This window comes from Terrapene carolina, unplaced genomic scaffold (genome assembly GCF_002925995.2).
Source record: "Terrapene carolina triunguis isolate 2854851 unplaced genomic scaffold, T_m_triunguis-2.0 Scaffold26572, whole genome shotgun sequence".
Taxonomy (NCBI): domain Eukaryota; kingdom Metazoa; phylum Chordata; order Testudines; family Emydidae; genus Terrapene; species Terrapene triunguis.
Genome location: NW_020690923.1, coordinates 1 through 19,567, shown reverse-complemented (window position 1 = coordinate 19,567; position 19,567 = coordinate 1). Strand labels below are relative to the sequence as shown.

Sequence of the window (19,567 nt, the reverse complement as noted above, 5' to 3'; positions counted from 1 at the left end):
GACCCCCGAGAAGGGCTGTCTCACTAAAAGGGGCACCCCCCACGGACCGCACGGGGCCAAGAGTGGGCACGATCTGTAAGTCCGTGACAACGTGGTGTCAGGAGTGGGATCTTTCGCGGATGCACCCTGTGGACTTTGGCTGCGGGCGCAGGCGCTTTGCAGTGAGTGGCTGCCAGCGATAGAACGAGGGTATTGAACGGAACCAGCCTGGAAATGGCCTAGAACCAGCTCCGTAAGAGCGACCTGGCACTTCTCTGCAGGGAGAGGGGGCTGAGCGTGGGGAGGCTCACTAAGGAGCGGCTGATTGCTCAGCTTGTAGAGAATGACCCATCTAAGGCGCAGGCTCCAGACCCCAGGGGGGCTCCCGGGGTGCCCGGAGAGCCGGGGAGTAGCTGTGGGGGCAGTCTGTGTAGTGACCGGGAGTGGGTCAGACCTGACTCCCCCGTCAGCACCGGGGGACCCCAGTCAGGTTCCTCCCTAGAGGAGCTGCGGAGACTGGAGCTGCAGCTGAAAGCAAAGGAGCTGGAGCTAGAGGATCGGAGGCTGGTGGACAGAGAGAGAGAACGAGCGGACCGTGTAGAACAGCGGAAGCACGAGTTGGAGATGGACGAGAGGCGGGCCAAGAGGGCCTGCCGCGGGGTAAGTGGGGAAGGGCCCCGAGACACCAGTGGTGTGGGGAATCTAAACACCAAACTGCTGCCCCAGTTCAAGGAGGGGGGGGATACTGATGCCTACCTCACAGCCGTTGAGAAGGCTTGTGAACTGATCCAGATTGACCCTGCAGACAGGCTTCGCTGTCTGACCCCCCTGCTGGGTCCCAAAGCCATACAGGCGTTCAGCCAAATGGATGGTGTTGAGACCGGGGACTATGACCTATTCAAACAGGCTTTGCTGCTGAAGTTTGAACTGACCCCCGAGGCGTACAGGAAACGGTTCCGGGGTGTGCGCAAGGCCTCAGGTGTCTCTTACAAGGAGGTCACCAACTTGCTGGGGGAATATCTCCGCAAGTGGGGGAAGGGCGCAGGGGCACCAGGTGGCCCAGTGCCTGAAGATGAAGGAAATGGCAGCCAAGCAGAACCCGCGGGGTGTTAACTGGGTGGAAGCCCACCGAGAGGGGGCACCGCCGGGCCCAGGGGCTGCAGTCGAGAGGGCCGTGCCAGGGGGAGGGGACCGCCAGGCCAGGCCAGCAGGGGAAGGTGGGGCCCCAGGTCCAGAGCACCCGTACCCAATCCGCCGGGTGAGCGTGGGACAGGCCCCGGGGAACAATCGCCACATCATCCCCATTGAGGTGGGGGGAAGACGTGTCCAGGGGTTCTGGGACACGGGTGCAGAGGTGACGCTGGCGCGGTCCGAGGTGGTGGACCCCGACCAGCTAGTGCCCGATGCCTACCTGACCCTGAGGGGAGTGTTTGGGCCCCCCGTCAAGGTGCCTGTAGCGAGGATACACCTGAAATGGGGGGCTAAGGAGGGACCCAAAGAAGTTGGGGTGCACGACCACCTGCCTACCGAGGTGCTAATGGGTAATGACTTGGAGAATTGGCCGGATGACACTCATAGCGCCCTGGTCCTTACCCGGAGCCAGAGTCAGCGAGGGGCGCGGGACCTCCCGAGGGGGGGGGCTGAAGCGCCAAGGGTAGGGCTCGACAGGGCTGGGCCGGAGCCTCCGTCCCAGGGTGGGGAAACTGAGGAGCCACCAGCCAGGGCTGTAGCCTCAGACCCAGCAGCTGAATTCCAAACGGAGCTGCAGGTAGATCCCTCCCTGGAGAAACTGAGGGCCCTGGCTAGCCACGACAGTGTAGGATCCCAGGGGGAGGACTGCCGGGAGCGATTCCTGTGGGAGAGGGGATTCCTGTACCGGGAATGGACTGGTTCAGGGCGAACTGAATCTTGGAAAGTCGGGAGGCAGCTGGTGGTGCCCCAGAGGTACCGCCGCAAACTGTTGTTCTTGGCCCACGATATCCCCCTTTCGGGGCATCAGGGCATCCAGCGCACCAGGCAGAGGCTGCTGCAGAACTTTTACTGGCCCGGGGTCTTCGATGCTATCCGACAGTATTGCAGGACCTGTGACTCCTGCCAGAGGGTGGGAAAGGCCCGGGATAAGTGTAAAGCCCCGCTGAGACCCTTGCCTATCATAGAGGAGCCTTTCCGGAAGGTGGCCGTGGACATAGTGGGGCCCCTCAGCAGGGTGACCCGGTCAGGGAAGAAATACATCCTGGTGGTGGTAGATTTTGCTACGCGCTACCCCGAGGCGGTGGCCTTGTCCTCTATCGAGGCAGACACCGTGGCAGACGCGCTGCTGACCATCTTCAGCAGAGTGGGGTTCCCCAAGGAGGTCCTTACAGATCAGGGGTCTAACTTCATGTCGACCCTGCTCCAGTGCTTGTGGGAGAAGTGTGGGGTCCGACACACCTGGGCCTCAGCCTACCACCCTCAGTCCAACGGGCTAGTGGAGAGGTTCAATGGGACCCTAAAGAGGAGGCTGAAAACCTTTATGGACCAGCACCCGCAGGACTGGAACAAGTATTTACCCCACCTGCTGTTCGCATATAGGGAAGTGCCCCAGGAATCCACAGGGTTCTCCCCGTTCAAGTTGCTGTACGGAAGGAGGGTGAGGGGGCCCCTGGACTTGGTGAGAACCGAGTGGGAGGGAAAGGCCTCTCCCGATGGGGAATCAGTGGTAAAGTATGTACTGACTTTCCGGGAAAAGCTCGTGGAGCTCATGGGCTTGGCTAGGGGGAACCTAGCAAGGGCCCAGAGGAAGCAGAAGGTCTGGTACGACCGCTCAGCCCGTGCCCGCTCATATGCTACCGGGGATCAGGTGATGCTCCTCATCCCCGTGAGGAAGAACAAGCTGCAAGCGGCCTGGGACGGCCCCTTCACGGTCATCAGACAGGTAAACGAGGTGAACTATGTGGTGGAACTGTCCAACCGGGCTCACAGCCACCGGGTGTATCACGTCAACATGATGAAGCCGTATTGGGACAGGGAGAAGCTGGTGCTGGCTGTGTGTGGGCAGTGGGAGAAAAAAGGAGAGGACCCCCTGGTGGGACTCCTCCCTGAGGCTGGGGCTAACCCCTCGCTAGAATCAATTCCCCTCTCAGACCAGCTAAGCCCTGCCCAGCAGGCAGAGATCAGAGCCGTGCTGCATTCATACCGGCAGCTGTTCTCCAGCCGGCCTGGGCTCACTAACCTGGCTGTCCACCGGGTGGAGACGGGAACCAATCCTCCCATCAGGTGCTCCCCATTCAGGGTCACTGGGAAAACAGCCCAGGACCTGGAGAGAGAGGTCGGGGACATGCTGGCTTTAGGGGTGATCCAGCCATCCGCCAGTCCCTGGGCCTCGCCCGTGGTGCTGGTCCCCAAGAAGGACGGGTCGATCCGGTTCTGTGTGGACTATCGGAAGCTCAATGCCATCACCGTGTCTGATGCCTACCCCATGCCCAGGACTGATGAAATCTTAGACAAGTTGGGGGGTGCCCGGTACCTCACTACCCTGGATCTTACCAAAGGCTACTGGCAGGTGCCTTTGGACCCGGAGGCCAGGGCGAAGTCTGCCTTCACCACCCCAATAGGGCTCTTCGAGTTCCTGGTCCTGCCTTTCGGCCTCAGGGGGCACCTGCCACCTTCCAGCGCCTGGTGGATCAGTTACTAAGGGGGATGGAGGGCTTTGCACTAGCGTATATTGACGATATCTGTGTCTTTAGCCAGACCTGGGAGGAACATGTGTCCCAGGTGAAGAGAGTGCTGGGTCGCCTCCAGGATGCAGGACTAACCATAAAAGCGGAAAAGTGCAAGGTGGGGATGGCAGAGGTTTTATACCTGGGCCACAAGGTTGGAAGTGGCCACCTGAAGCCGGAGCCGGCCAAAGTGGAGGCAATCAAGGCCTGGCCCGCTCCCCAAACTAAGAAGCAGGTCCAGGCTTTCATTGGGATGGCAGGGTACTACCGGAGGTTTGTGCCACACTTTAGCTCCCTGGCAGCACCCCTCACGGAGCTGTGTCGAAAGGGAAAGCCGGACAAGGTGGTCTGGACCGAGCAGTGCCAGAGGGCTCTCTGTGCGCTGAAGGGGGCACTTATCCAGGGCCCGGTGCTGGTAAACCCGGATTTTAACAAACCCTTCCTGGTGTTCACCGACGCCTCGGACACAGGGCTGGGGGCGGTACTGATGCAAACTGATACTAAGGGGGAGAGACACCCCATTGTGTACCTGAGCAAGAAGCTGCTGCCCCGGGAGCAGCACTATGCGGCCATAGAGAAGGAATGCCTGGCCATGGTGTGGGCCCTTCACAAACTGCAGCCATATCTATTTGGGCGGCGCTTCACCGTGTACACCGACCATTCGCCCCTGACGTGGCTGCACCAAATGAAAGGGGCTAATGCCAAGCTGCTGAGGTGGGCCCTGCTCCTTCAAGGGTATGACATGGAGGTGGTCCATGTGAAGGGGAGCGCCAATGTTATAGCGGATGCTTTATCGCGGGGCGGGGACCCTGAACTTCCCCAGGTCACTGGCTAAGTGACCCTGCTCCGTTCAGCCTCGAAGGGGGGAGAGATGTGACGAAGTGGGGGGTTTTCTTGTTTTCTGTGGGGTTTCAATGGTTTGCATGCAGAGGGGGTGGGACCCAGTTTCCCTGGGTGTCACTGGTTTAACGAGGTGAGGGGAGAGGGAGTGTGTTTTGCAGAGGACCGGAGAGAGGACGTGGGGACCCAGCCGGTGGCCGGGAGGATGGATACCCCAGCGACCGGTGACCTGGCGACCTGGTGACCCAGAGGCCCAGCTGAGGAGACGCAGCCGGTTCTGGCCAGTGGGAGGACAATCGGCTGCAGAGTGAGGACCCAGTGACCTAACCAGCCGGTTCCAGCCAGAGGACAGAAGTGAGGAGAGGAGGCCCCGGTTTACGACCCTGTTTCCCTGGAGAGAAGACAATGGACAGAGGCGGGGCCTGGGGCCGGGGATCTCAGATGCCCAGCTGGGAGCAAGGGGGCTCTGGGCTGGAGAGAGGGAGCAGGCAGAGCCCACCTGGAGGCAGAGAGACTGGGATGTGCTGGGCTGAGGGAGGCCAGGCCTGAGGGTCAGAGAGTTTCCTGTGCTGTGTTCAACTCTCAATAAACCCTTCTGTTTCATGCTGGCTGAGAGTCACTCCGGTCTAGAGAACAGGGTTGCATCAACCCCTTCGGGGGTGGAGGCCCCGGGGGTCCAGAGCGAGTGGACTCCCTGAGGGGGCCCACGGCAGAGACAGATGTGCTAAGGCTCAGAGAGGTGCGGATCCAGGAGGTGGAGGGGCCGGACCCCGAGAGAGAGTGGACCCCCGAGAAGGGCTGTCTCACTAAAAGGGGCACCCCCCACGGACTGCACGGGGCCAAGAGTGGGCACGATCTGTAAGTCCGTGACACCTCCGTACTGGCCCGTACCGGCTTACTTGCACCTCTGCTCTCATGTACTTAAAAAAACAATTTGCTGTTAGGTTTTGTGCCTTTTGCTAGTTGCTCTTCAAATTGTTTTTCGTCCTGCCTCGTTATACTTTCGTTATACAGAACAGAGCATAACCAGCAGTTATGCTCTGTTCTGATTTCCTCAGTAGGATTTGACGACCAGTTTTTAAAAGATGCCTTTTTACCTCTAACAGCCTGTTTTACTCTGCTGGTTAGCCAAGCTGGTATTTTTCTGGTCCTCTAATATTTTTTTTATTTGGGGTACACATTTAGTTTATGCTTCGATGACGATGATTTTTAAAGGATTCCATGCAGCTTGCAGGCGTTTCACTCTTGTGTCTGTTCCTTTTCATTTCCATTTAACTAGCTTCCTCGTGTTTGTGTCGTTCCCCTTTTTGAAGTTAAATGGTGGGTGGTTGTGGAGAAATACCACAGGCTCCCCACCCCCCACTTTAACCCACTAAAGTCCACACCCTACCGGTGCTGCGGGGCTGGAACCCTGGCTCCCAGCAAAGGGGACCTAACTGTACAATCGGCAGTTCCCAAACGGGGCCAGAGGTATCCTTGTCCTGCTGAGAACTGCTCCCAGGTGCACACAGCTTTATCCCCACCCTGCTGTCTATGGGCACAATTTATCCCTGGTGTAAATTCAGGTGGCTGGTGTGGGGCAGCAGGGAATACCAGGCCAGACGGGTGTATGGGTCTGATGCAGGGAGGCCAGAGACACCAGGTTAGACAGGCCAATGGGTCTGATCCAGCGTGGCAGGGACGGGCCCCAGGTCACACGGGGCAGTTGGAGCAGGGCTGGAAATGGATCCAGGGCTCCGGGGTCACAATTTCCTTAATCACAATTCAACTTTCCTCTTGGGCTCTGCAGGAGCCATGGGATGAAATTAACAAAGAGAGCCCCAGGTTGGGGGTCTGTGAGCCGGGATTCCCCTACCCAAGGGAAGGGTTAGGGTTTGGGGGGTGAGCCAGGGATCCCCTCCCCAGGGGAAGGGCTGGGAGCCCTGGTGCTGAGGTGAACTGTCTGATCTGGGGAGATCCCATCCCAGGGGATGGGCAGTAGCCCTTGGGACTGGTGCATCTTTGGCCCAGGGGAGCCCCCAGGACCAGCGCTGACCCCCAACACTCCCCAGTCATTTAAACCTCCCTCTCCCAGAACCCCCCAGGCATGGGCACATGGTGGCTGTGAGGCGGATACACACAGACACTTTGCACAGCATCCCCGCACCGCGGCTCTTTTACTGACCAGACAAATCCCAGAGAGGACAGAGCAGATAGATTTCAGAGTAGCAGCCGTGTTAGTCTGTATCCGCAAAAAGAACAGGAGTACGTGTGGCACCTTAGAGACTAACAAATTTATTTGGGCATAAGCTTTCGTGGGCTACAGCCCACTTCATTGGATGCATAGAATGGAACATATAGTGAGGAGATATAGATACATACAGAGAACATGAAAAGGTGGGAGTTGCCCTACCCACTCTAAGTGGCTAATTAAGATGAGCTATTATCAGCAGGAGAAAAAAAACTTTTGTAGTGATAATCCGATGACCCATTTCAGACAGTTGACAAGAGTTGTGAAGATACTTAACATGGGGAAATAGATTCAATGTTTGTAATGGCTCAGCCATTCCCAGTCTCTATTCAAGCCTAAATTGATGGTATCTCGTTTGCATATTAATTCAAATTCAGCAGTTTCTCGTTGGAGTCTGTTTTTGAAGCTTTTCTGTTGCAAAATTGCCACCTTTAAGTCTGTTACTGAGTGACCAGAGAGGTTGAAGTGTTCTCCTACTGGTTTTTGAATGTTATGATTCCTGATGTCAGATTTGTGTCCATTTATTCTTTTGCGTAGAGACTGTCCAGTTTGGCCAATGTACATGGTAGAGGGGCATTGCTGGCACATGATGGCATAGATCACATTGGTAGATGTGCAGATGAACGAGCCCCTGATGGTCTGGCTGATGTGATTAGGTCCTATGATGATGTCACTTGAACAGATATGTGGACAGAGTTGGCATTGGGCTTTGTTGCAAGGATAGGTTCCTGGGTTAGTGTTTTTGTTGTGTGGTGTGTAGTTGCTGGTGAGTATTTGCTTCAGGTTGGGGGGCTGTCTGTAAGCAAGGACTGGCCTGTCTCCCAAGATCTGTGAGAGTGAGGGATCATCTTTCAGGATAGGTTGTAGATCTCTGATGATGCGCTGGAGAGGTTTTAGTTGGGGGCTGTAGGTGACGGCTAGTGGCGTTCTGTTATTTTCTTTGTTGGGCCTGTCGTGTAGTAGGTGACTTCTGGGTACTCGTCTGGCTCTGTCAATCTGTTTTTTCACTTCAGCAGGTGGGTATTGTCGTTTTAAGAATGCTTGATAGAGATCTTGTGGGTGTTTGTCTCTGTCTGAGGGATTGGAGCAAATGCGGTTGTATCTTAGAGCTTGGCTGTAGATAATGGATTGTGTGATATGGTCTGGATGGAAGCTGGAGGCATGTAGGTAAGTATAGTGGTCAGTAGGTTTCCGGTATAGGGTGGTGTTTATGTGGCCATCGCTTATTAGTACAGTAGTGTCTAGGAAGTGGATTTCTTGTGTGGACTGGTCTAGGCTGAGGTTGATGGTGGGATGGAAATTGTTGAAATCAAGGTGCCACAAGTACTCCTGTTCTTAGAGCAGATAGAAACCACAGTCGATTGTGATCCCCGTCGGGCAGGGCCCCTCTGTTTGGTCTGTGATTTGGCAGCACCAGCACAACGCCAGCCTGGGCCAGCACCAATATTTAAATTACTGAAGAAATGCAGCGTTGGAGCAGAAATCAGAGGAGAGCCCCCGTCGGCCATTCCCTCAGCCGTGCCAGAGGGGGACAGGTCCGCGTTCGTCAGCCGCTCCCGCTGCACAGACATGGGCTCAGAACCGGCTCTGACACTGGGAGACTCAGCGGCTCAGCTCTGAGCAGCTTGGGGGTGGAGGGGGGGTTTGACCCACAGAATCCGGGCGAAAGCCCCGAGCTGAATTCAGAGCACAGAGACGGGTACTCCTGCCAGTCACAAGCTGGGGGTCGGTTTGCCAGGCCGGCCCATCTGCCCCACGGAGGGGAGTGGGATCCCACAGTGCTCCACTTGCCCCAGCCTCTGCCTGCTCGTCTGACTCTGTGCCGGCTCCTGCGACTGGAAAAGGGGAACTGCCCCGTGACTGGCACTGGCGAGACGGGAGACAGGATTGTGTCAGACCCTTTGCAGGGAAGCTGAGGCAAAGCCCTGGCTGGAGAAGGTCCCAGTGATCAGTGACTTGGAAAGAACAAGCTGCAGGAGAGAACGCATACAATACAACGGTGTAAGGCCCAACACCCTCTAACAGCCACGCCAGAATCGCCCCCAGAGCAGAAGGGGGTCAGTGGACAGAGATCACTGAGACAGCAGGGTCAACGGCTGGGCAGGGTCACCCCGACGCCGGGGTCCCACACTCCGGGTGTCTGCCCCATGACGAGCTGGAGGCAGAATCTTCTCTGGTCTATGCTGTGGAGAGAGAAGAAAATCGTTCCAAGGCGGCTTTAGCTGTGGGGGATCCCAGCTAGGGAAGGGGGATGGGAATTCAGCTCTGGGCTTCCCCCCACAGTGTCACCTCTGGACCCCAAACTGTGCTCTGCACAGAAACCCCCCAGTCCTGACAGTGGGACAACGGACAGGCCTCCAGGAGAGAGTGTAACACCCCTACGCACTGTCTCCCCGAGGCCCAGGTACCGGCCTGCACTCCCGTCCCCAGAGCCACGCTAAGGAGCCCCAGTGCATGCTGGGACGCTGGATGAACTCTGTTCTCAGGGGTGGCCTTTGGATGCTGTTCTGGCCCTTTGGGGTTCCCTGGGTTTGGGCGAAGGCAGCGCGTCTGTCATAGAATCCGGGGGAGCCGGGGAAGGGCGACGGCTGGGGATGGCCTCGCAGATTCCCACACGCTGAGGAATTGTCAGACCCAGAGTAACCAGCGATCGGGGCCCATCTCCAGTCACTGCTGGGCTCCCTCCTCCCCTCACGGGGATCCCCCCGCACCCATAATGCACTGGGGCATCTGGGCCCCATACCCAGGATTTACTCACTGGCTGCCGGAACGTAGGGGCCTGAAACACAAGCAGAGAATGAGGGTCAGTGCAGGGGAGCAGGGTAACCCCTCCCCCATGGTGACCCCAACCCCCTGTCCCCTCTGACACAGGGCTCCCCGTGACCCCAACTGCACCTAGCACAGGCCAGCCCCACCCCAGTGCCCCCCCCATCAGGGCACACAGCGCCCAGCCAACGACAGAGCCCACTCTGCCCCCAGCAGGGCCGGGCTATGGTGACTGGCCCTGCCCCATGGCCCTGCCCCATCTCTCCTTGGGGGCAGTGCTAGGAGCCATTCCCCCTTGGGCTGGCTGGGCCGCCCCACTCCCCAGACCTCCCCACATCCCGGCTCCACGGGGACCGGCTCTGACCTGCTGATTTTCTCCTCCACAGGATGATGCCGGCCCCTACGGCTCCAGCCAGAACCAGCCCGGCCAGGACGATGGCGGCCAGGACCCCGGGGTGCAGGGGGCCCTTCTTCCCAGGGGCTGTGGGATGGAGAAGGGCCCAGGTCACCGAGGGGAGCAGCCGCTGGGGCATCCTCCTGAGGCAGCCACAGGCCTTTGCCTTGAACGTCTCCCCGAGGGCGTCTGCAGAGACCTGGCCCCAGGGGAGGGGAAACCCGAGTGTGATGAGGTGGAGATGCTTCCCACTGAGCCAGAGGGGGAGGAGCCAACCACTAAATCAGGGTGGGTGGGGTTTAGGCTTGCCCCGCCTACTGGAAGTCAAGGGAAGGGGCAGGAAAATTAAAGTCTGAGCCCTGGAGCTCAGTTGGGAGAAAGCGTCTGGAGGAGGCAGACGCCTCCCGCCTGCTCCCGGAGTTAGACCCGGAGGAGAACCCTTGAGCTGCTGCCGCTGCTGGATACCTACCCCGGGGAGACACACACGGACCCAGGTGCACCCTAAGGGGAAGGTAGGAAGTGGCCCAGGGGCAGCCGACTCCAGTCCGGCTGTAGCGCTGCCGGAAGCATGGTCACCATGTTGTGGCTGGATTCCCCACCACTATTAGGGCCCTGGGCTAGGACAGTGGAGTTGGGTGGGCCCACATCCCCCTACCCCCCTTCGATGGGGTCCCTCACTTCTGTTGAGGCCAGAGGGATGATCCCACGCTCAGTTATGCCTATGACCAGTTGGCCCACATCTACGGAGCCGTGACAGACCTCCAGAGAATGGCCCATTGGCCCCAATTTGAGCTCACAGTTGATCGGCTCTACCGTGCTGACCGAGACCCAGAAACCCACGAGGTTCAGACCCCGTTGGTTGTTCCACGCTGCCATTGGAGGGATGTTTTGAAGTTTGCCCATGAGTCCATGACATCCCCGTGCCTGGCCACTTGGGGCAGGAAAAGACCTTGGCCTGAGTCCTATTTCGCTTCTTCTGGCTGACGGCCCATCGTTAGGTAAGGGACGACTGTCGCTCATGCCCCGAGTGCCATCTGGCTGCTGGATCGAGGGTGGCAAAAGTGCCCTTGGTCCCCTTGCCCATAGTAGGGGTCCCCTTCGAGCAAATCGCGATGGACCTGGTGGGACCCCTCCTGAAGAGTAATGCCGGGTTCCGCTATAGCCTCGTGCTAATGGACGGTACAATCCGCTTTCCCGAGGCCATTCCACCACGAAATACCAGCGCCCGCACCAGCACAGCGCCGGGACTGGTGAAGATCTTCGCTGGTGCTGGGCTTCCCCGGGAACTTCTCACTGATCAAGGCACCAACTTCCCCTCCCGGCTGTTCCGCCAGGTGCGTACGCTGCTGGGCACTGAGAAGCTGCAGGCATCCGTGGATCACCCGCAGACGGACGGGCTTGTCGAGCGCTTCAACAGAACCTTAAAGGGCCGGCTGAGGAAGTTCCCTTCACAAGAGCTACGACAGTGGGACCAGCTCATCCCGCTGCTGTTGTTAGCCACCCGAGAGGTACCCCGGTCATCCACCGAATTCTCCCCCTTTGAGCTCCTGTCCGGCCGACAACCCCGCGAGGTGCTGGATCTAATGAGAGAGGCCTGGGAACACACCCCGTTGTCCTCGTGCAATATGTCCTACATTTACAGGATTGACTGACTGGGGCTGGGACCCTCGCGAAGGAAAATCTGACGATGGCCCAAGAGACCCAGGAGCGGCTACAACCAGGGGGCTTGGGACCGTACCATCGAGCCCGGTGACTGAGTGCCCCTTCTCCCCTCGGAGGAGTACAAACGCCTTGCCAGATGGCAGGGCCCGTATGAAGTGGTCTGGTGGGTAGGGCCGGTAACGTACGAGATCCACCAGCCAGACCCCAAAAAGAAAAAGTGGGTTTACTACGTGAATCTTTTGAAGCCATAGCATACATGTGAAGGACTGCGGATCGCTCCTTGTCCTTCCGAGCCAGACTTAGGTCCCCAAGTCCCTGATATGGCTGAGATCAAGGAGCCCCAGCTGGGTGACACCCGCTCACCAGAACAGAAACAGGCCTGGTGACTGCTGAAAGCTTCTCTATGACTTTCACCGCACTCCCAGGCCAGACTGGAGCCGTGCAGCACACCATCCAGGCGAACCCTGGGGGTGTCTGGGAGACCACCTGCCCGCTCCTGCGACAGACCCGGGAGATCATCGAGAAGGAAGTCCAAGCAATGGTGGAGCTGGGAGTCACTGAACGGTCACGGAGTGAGTGGCCCAGTCCTATCGTGCTGGTTCCGAAGCCAGCTGGGACTCTCCAATTCTGCACAGACTTCCGGAGGGTAAATGCGATCTCAAAGTTCGACGTGTACCCAATGCCCAGGATCGATGAGATCCTCGACACTTGACCTTATGAAAAGGTGCTGGCAGATCCCCTTGGACCTGAGCTCCAGGGAGAAGACTGTGTATGCCACTCCGACCGGGCTATATCATTTCACCCAGATGTTCTCCAGCGTCCATGGACCCCTGGCGACCTTCCAGCCCCTGACGGACCGCCTCCTGAACCCCGACATGGAGTACGCTGTGGTCTGCTTGGACGATGACGTGATCTACAGCCGCCTTTGGGAAGATCATTTAAATCAGGTGGCCGCCATCCTTCAGACCCCACGGCACGTCGGACTCACTGCCAACCCAGAAACATGCCGGATCGGATGGCAAAGACTCCGTACCTGGGATAGACGCTCAGCCCAGGACTGGTATGCTACCAGGTGCTACCGACGGTTTGTGCCCCCAGCTTGCGTCAATCACGTGCCCCTCACGGCACTCCCTGACCAAGAACAGCCTCCGCCGGGTGCGTTGGTTGGCTGAGTGTGAAGACGCCTTCCAAACCCTCAAGGAAAGCCTGTGTCAGGACCCCGTGTTGTTCACACCCGACTTCAACCGCAAGTGTCTGGTCCAAACAGTCGCTTCAGAGGTGGGGCTTGAGGCAGTCCTTTCCCAGGAGATGGATGGAGAAGTGATTCCTATCCTCTACCTCAGCTGAAAGCTTTTCTCCCAGGAATACAAGTACTCGGTCATAGAGAAGGAGGCCCTCACTGGCAAGTGGGCCATCGACGTGCTCCGATATTATCTTCTTGGGGTCTCCTTTGTGCTGATCATCGACCACGCCCCCCTCAGGTGACTAACCCCCACGAAGAACTCCAACGCCAGGCTAATGCGGGGGTACCTCACCCTCCAGCAATGTGCCTGTACAGTCAGACACCGGGCAGGTGAGGAGAATGCCACTGCCGACTTCTTATCTTGCCTAGGGGGAGCCAAGCGGCCAGCTCTGAAGACGGGGAGCTGGCCTTGAGGAGGGGTGTGTGACAGGCGAAGTGGCCTCCCCCTGAACCAGAGGGGAAGGAGCCACCTGCTAAACCAGGGTGGGCGGAGCCAGAGTGGGCTTGCCCCGCCCACCTGAAGTTGAGGGATGGACAGGATGTATAAAGGCTGAACCCTCCAGCTCAGTTGGGAGAAAGCGGCCGGAGGAGACAGACGCCTCCCGCCTGCTCCCGGAGGTAGAGCCTGAGGAGAACCCTGGCTGCGCTGAAGACTGGCCAGAGCTGCTGCCGTCACCGCCTGACCTGGACCCTGTGGAGTTGCTGGGGCCACCACTGCACACCTACCCCGGGGAGTCAGAGGACACCCATGGACCGAGGCACACCCCGAGGGGAAGCTAGGAAGTGGCCCAGGGACAGCCGACTCCAGTCCGGCAGTCGGCATGTTGCAGCCAGATCCCTGCGGATGCAGTGGTAGGACGCTCCGCCACTGTTAAGGCCCTGGGCTGGGACGTGGTGGAGTTGGGTGGGTCCGTGACCCCGCACCCCAGGGTGGCAGCCTCCCCACTTAGGCCAAGAAGCCTGCGTTTGTCTGCCGTCTACCTGAGCCAAGTCGTCAGGCAATAGACTGCCTACTGCTCTCCCCACCTCAGAGGCCAGAGACGCACCCCGGCCGGAGCCCCGAGGCTGACCACTGCTCTGCCCTGACTGCAGACCAGAGCCCCCTATTTGCTCTCCCTAAGGGCCAGGGCTCACAGACAGCTCGTTTGGTCTGCCCCGCCTGAGGGCTAGAACCTTAGACCATTAACCCCACTGCTAATTCCCTGGCTGTGGGCGGAGCCCCATGACGTGGTGAGGTGGGGTGGCCTCCCGCTGACCCCGAGGGGGAGGAGCCACCGCTAACCCCCTACACTGAGCAGGGAGGTAGGTGGGGATGGGGCACAGAGGGTGGATGCTCTGCCGGGCACTGCCAGCCACAAAACAACCGGCCCCTTCCCTCGTAACAGAGTCAGCCTGTGGAACTCACTGTCACTGGATGAAGCCACGGCCAGAAACTTAATGAAATTCACTGAGGGATCGGCCGTTTCTGTAGGCCACACGAATATCCAGAGCTAGAAGAGTTCGCTCTGACGATGGCGGGGGATATTGACCCTCCTGCCGCAGGGCTGCCTCCATCTAAAAGGGTGTCATAAGGAGGAGGGAGAAAACTTGTTCACCTTAGCCTCTAAGGATAGAACAAGAAGCAATGGGTTTAAACTGCAGCAAGGGAGGTCTAGGCTGGACATTAGGAAAAAGTTCCTAACTGTCAGGGTGGTTAAACACTGGAATAAATTGCCTAGGGAGGTTGTGGAATCTCCATCTCTGGAGATATTTAAGAGTAGGTTAGATAAATGTCTATCAGGGATGGTCTAGACAGTATTTGGTCCTGCCATGCGGGCAGGGGACTGGACTCGATGACCTCTCGAGGTCCCTTCCAGTCCTAGAATCTATGAATCTATGAATCTCTGTAATTCCCATAGGGCTGTTCCCCCACCCCCAGGCCCTGCCATTCACCCCCCCTTACCCCAGATGAGCGTGGGCTCCCCCAGGCTGCTGTGTTTCACTCGGCAGGCGTAGCGGTGCCCGTCCTGCTGCGGGGAGATCTCCAGGGACGACTGCATGTAGTAGGTGCCATCAGTGTTGGGTAGGATCCCGCTGGAGTCTGTCTCCGCCAGGATGTCTTCTCCATCCCGCACCCAGGAGACATGGATGGGACGCGGGTAAAAGCCCCTGGCGCGGCAGGAGAGGGTGACGGAGCTGTCGGGGGCGTCTCTGCGGGAAACCGAGACCTCAGGGGGCACTGGGGGCGGGGGAGACAGTGTGTGAGTCTCATGCCAGGAACTGGGACCATGTAACAGACAGGCGAAAAGGTCCAGCACCGTATCAAGTACTCACGTGTGTGTGAGACCCGGTCTGCATCTGTTTACACTGATTTGTAAATGGAGCCTGTTAATCTGGTGTAAATCCCTTCTGGAGATTTACTGCAGATTTCCAAACGCCCCTCGGTGCCTGACCCCGGTGATTTCATGGGGAGCCAGGCGCCTCTGTTCGGAAATCCCAGCTGGCCCCAGTCTGCACTGTCAGGCGCTTAAATCCCTTTGTCACACGGCCCTGAGTCCCTGTCCCCATCCATGTCTCTGCCCTTGGCTGCGGAGGTGCCAGCGCTGGGCAGAACCACCTCAAAACAAGTTTTTTCTTTGTATAGCGACAACATGCATCCCCCGCCCCTGCCCCCCTCAGCCCCGCCTCCTTCACACTCACAAACGGCGGGGCGTTTTGCAGCTCAAACATGCCAAAAAAAAAATAATCAACTCACAGCCCAGAGCTGGGATGTTTCAGACCCAAAAGGGAAGTCTGAGGGAGCTGGAAGCTGACAGGAAACGCCCTGCAGAACGGAGACGCCCAGGCAGCCAGAACCGACTAATAACCACCCATAGCTCTCATCGGTCAATCTCAAAGGGCTTTACAAAGGAGGTTGGTGTCATTATCCCCATTGCATATGTGGGGAAACTGAGGCACAGACCAGGAGGGTGACTAGGCCAAGGCCACCCAGCAGAGCAGTAGCACAGCTGGGACTAGAACCCAGGTGTCTTGAGTCCCAGCCCAGTGCGCTATGCACTAGGCCACACTGCCCCTTCTGGACATACCCAACTCCCACTGGTGTCCCTGTGCCCCGTCACCCACGCCCCATGACAGATCCCCGCTGTTCACTCACCCTGCTGCTCCAGGACCCCCATTGCCCGCTGCACCAGGCGCCGCAGGGTCTCCAGACACTCATACTGCAGGTACCTCTGGACGTACTGAGTCCAAGTCTTGACCGTCTCCCAGCGCTGCTTCTGGAGGAAGGCCGGCTGCACGGCTGCGACCCACGTCCCCGTCTGGTTGTCAAAGCTGATGAAGTCCCTCCCGTCGAAGGCGTACTGGAACCTCGGGTCCACGGGGGCCTGGTCACTCAGGGAACAGCCCACATGAGCCTGTGCAGTGTGAATCCCTGCGGGGGAGAGAGACAGCTCAGACCCTGCACTGAGAGATGGGAAATGTGTCTGTGGGGGGTGGGGTCAGAGGGGAGCTCGGCTGGTCAGTGACACTGGTGCTTTACCGTCTCTGACCGTGTGGCGGCCTTATGCTGAGCTAGGAAACAATCCCAGAGGACGCCAAGGAGCAGGAGGGGTCAGAGCAGACCCACGGGAAGGACTGAGGGGTTGGGATCCTGCCGGACAGTTACTGAGCTCCTGGAGTCTCTCCAGCGGTGAACATCCCATACTGGGCGAGACCAAGGTCTGACAGTGGCCAACACCAGAGATTCAGGGGGAGTGCACAGAACAGGGCAATTCTGGAGTGATCCACCCCCGTCTTCCCCTCCTGGCTTCTGGTAGGCGGAGGCTCAGGGTCACCCCAGGCATGGGGCTCCATCCCTGGCCATCTTGGCTAATAGCCACTGATGAACCTACCCTCCAGGAACTTGTCTAGTTCTTTTTTGAACCCAGTTATAGTTTTGTCGTTCACAACATCCCCTGGCAATGAGTTCCACAGGGCGATTGTGCATTGTGTGAAAAAATACTTCCACGTGTCTGTATTAGACCTGCTGCTTATTCATTTCATCAGGTGACCCCTGGTTTTTTGTTGTGGGAAAGTGTAAAGACCACGTCTCTATTCACTTTCTCCTCCCCAGTCATCATTTTATAGACTCTGTCATATCCCCCCTTAGTCGTCTCTTTCTAAACTGAACAGCCCTAATTGTTTTAGTCTCTCCTCATACGTAAGCTGTTTCATACCCGTGATCATCTTTGTTACCCTTCTCTGAACTTTTTCCAGTTCCACTCTGACCTTTTGGAGATGGGGAGACCAGACCTGCACGCAGTATTCAAGGTGTGGGCGCACCATGGATTTATATAATGGCATTATGATATTTTCTGTCTGATTATCTGTCCCTTTCCTAATGGTTCCTGACTTTCTGTTAGCCTTGGGAAAGGCTGTTTCCACAAAACTAATTTTGAAGAGAAAATTTCAATTTGGCCAGAAAACATTGATTTTCTGTTGAGGAAATTGAAAGGGAAGATCCCGGGGCTGCCCGGCTCCCTGCCTGGGATTCTCCTGAGAGAGAATTTCTCAAGTTTCCTTCCCGCGGAAACCTCCCATTTCCGACTTCCCTTCCGATCGGGAATGAAACCACTTCCGGGAATAACACATTTTCTGTGGGAAGTAAACTCCATTTTCCAGCCAGCTCTGGTTTGGGCAGCACCTGGCCCAGCGAGGCCCGATCCCCAGTGGGAGTGATTCTGAGCGGGCAGCTCTCGCGTGTCCATTAATAAGAAGAACTCTCTCTTACGCATGTGGGGTGTGCAAGACACTCACCGCCTGTCTGGTTGTACAGCTGCATCCACCTCCTGATACCTCCTTTAGAGTCCTTGTCATATGTCCAGAACTTCTGAGTCTTTTCCTGGAGATACTCAGCGCCCAGGGCCTGTTCTGCCCACTCCTGGGTGGCTCTGAGCTCTCGCGTGTCGCTGCTGTAGTACGTGATCTGAACGTCATCCAGCTTGGTGACAATGATGAAGTGATGGGTCCCGTCTTCGTGGGTGACGGCTGTGACCAGCACGGCCAGGCTGTGGCGCCCTAAAGCAACAGGAGCGAGGTTGAGTTAACCAGCAGCTTCCTCCCTTGCTCAGGGGACACCAGGGTCACCCAGTGGGGCCCAGCAGAAACCTCCCACCCCCAGCCCCGTCTCCCTGCCCTCAGCCCCATCCTGGGCGAGGGACAAGCTGGGATCTGTCAGTGACTCACTGCGCGGAGCCAAGGGGGAATCAGGAAGGACGAGCTCTCAGCCTGCGCCTCTGAAAGCCCACGGCTTGTTTGGTGGAAGGGGCAGACATTGGTGGGGGCGTAGCTCCCCCCAAACAACTGCCCCCCCCGGCAAATGCCCTCAGGCTGGGCGCGGTGGATGTGCAAAGTGCCTATAGCGGAATCTGGGGTGTTTGTGGCCTGTGTGCATTTCTGTGGTGTTTGGTGAGCATGTGGGCTGTGTGCGTGTGTGGTCTGCATGTGCATTCACGTGTGTGCTGGGGGTGTGTGCATGTGGGGTGTGTAAGGCGCTTTGTTTTCAGTTTTAACTGACTTTTTACTGAATAATTCCCGGGTTTGACAGAAGCCATTATTTGGTGTTTACTGATTTTTCACCCCAATTTTGTGTCACTCAAGCACAGGGAAATACTGATTGTGGTAAGAAAATCCAGCCCGTGACAGCTGGTCGATGTGTTTGTGTGAATAATAAATTAGTCTAAGTGCCTGTTAATGTAAGGCAATGGAGAGGAAGTCACACACACACACACACGTACGTACCTACAGTACATATCGTTAAATACAGTTGCTGAAATAAACCACAACATTAAACTGCTTTCACTTTCAATACTCAGACTTTTCCCCCTTTGTTGCTTTTTTTCTGCCCTCCCGTCCCCCAGGGCAAACCCTGAGATTGACCCAGAAAACGGGGCAGTTAGTAGCTGGTGCTGGTTTTCACCCACTTGTTAAATGTTTTGTACTTAGGACTGATAAATTCCCAGGAAAATGTAAACAAAATAAAATCTGAAAACAAAGGACCTGGGGCGTGTGGGGTGCATGTGGGTGTGCAGAGTCGACGCATTGGGGGCAGGGCACAGGGTCACGTGCCCCCCAGATTTCTGCCAGGGTTTATGTGCCAGGCCCTGAACCCCACTACATAGCCCCAGAACCGTTAAATTGTGCCCCCCCCCACTATCAACTGTTATGTGTCATGGCGGGTGGGGTTCACACGCCCCTTCCTAGGAACTAAACAGGCCAGTCCTGCAGGGATATGGGGCTCTCAGGGGGCCAATCAAGCAGTCCCCCCTTTCTGTGCCAGAGGCAGGGGACAACAAGCCCCCACCCTGCAGGGAAAGCAGCCCCCAGAGTTTCCCTGGGGGGGTCTGCCACGCAGCATGGCCTGGGGCGGTGAGATGGCTGGTGCAGACAGGCTGCAGGAGTGGGCAGGACTGGCCTTTGCTCCTGGAAACGTTCGTTGCTTCTTTTGTTTCCACCTTACCTGAGCCCGGTGCCCCCTGCCCCCCAGCCGGGCTACTGCACAGCACTGCCAGAGCCGGGGTACCGGGGTAGCCAGAACTCACCCACTTCTCATTGGTGACAGGGAGTTTCGCTGAGGTTAGGTGCCCCACTGCTGTATTTACCCTGACACCACTGCCCGCGAGGGTCACTGGGCCAGTCCCCCTCTGCTCCCGTAGCGCGGGCCGACTCCTCTCCCTGTGTCAGTCACCCTGATTTGACATCACCCCTAGGGGTGGGGGGCGGCTCTTGGGCTGGCGTGT

At 57.6% G+C, this 19,567-nt stretch overlaps 1 protein-coding gene across 1 annotated transcript; it reads right to left on the bottom strand.

Annotated features, from left to right (window-relative positions):
* Window positions 1-9,497: 9,497 nt before the first annotated feature.
* Window positions 9,498-17,846, bottom strand: LOC112124188 (class I histocompatibility antigen, F10 alpha chain-like; the record flags this gene model as incomplete). Its single annotated transcript, XM_029914017.1, has 7 exons — window positions 9,498-9,526; window positions 9,878-9,994; window positions 11,139-11,327; window positions 14,218-14,277; window positions 14,755-15,058; window positions 15,962-16,221; window positions 17,586-17,846. Coding segments are annotated over 7 exons (1,220 nt in total), but the record flags the coding sequence as incomplete, so codon positions are not given.
* Window positions 17,847-19,567: the final 1,721 nt, after the last annotated feature.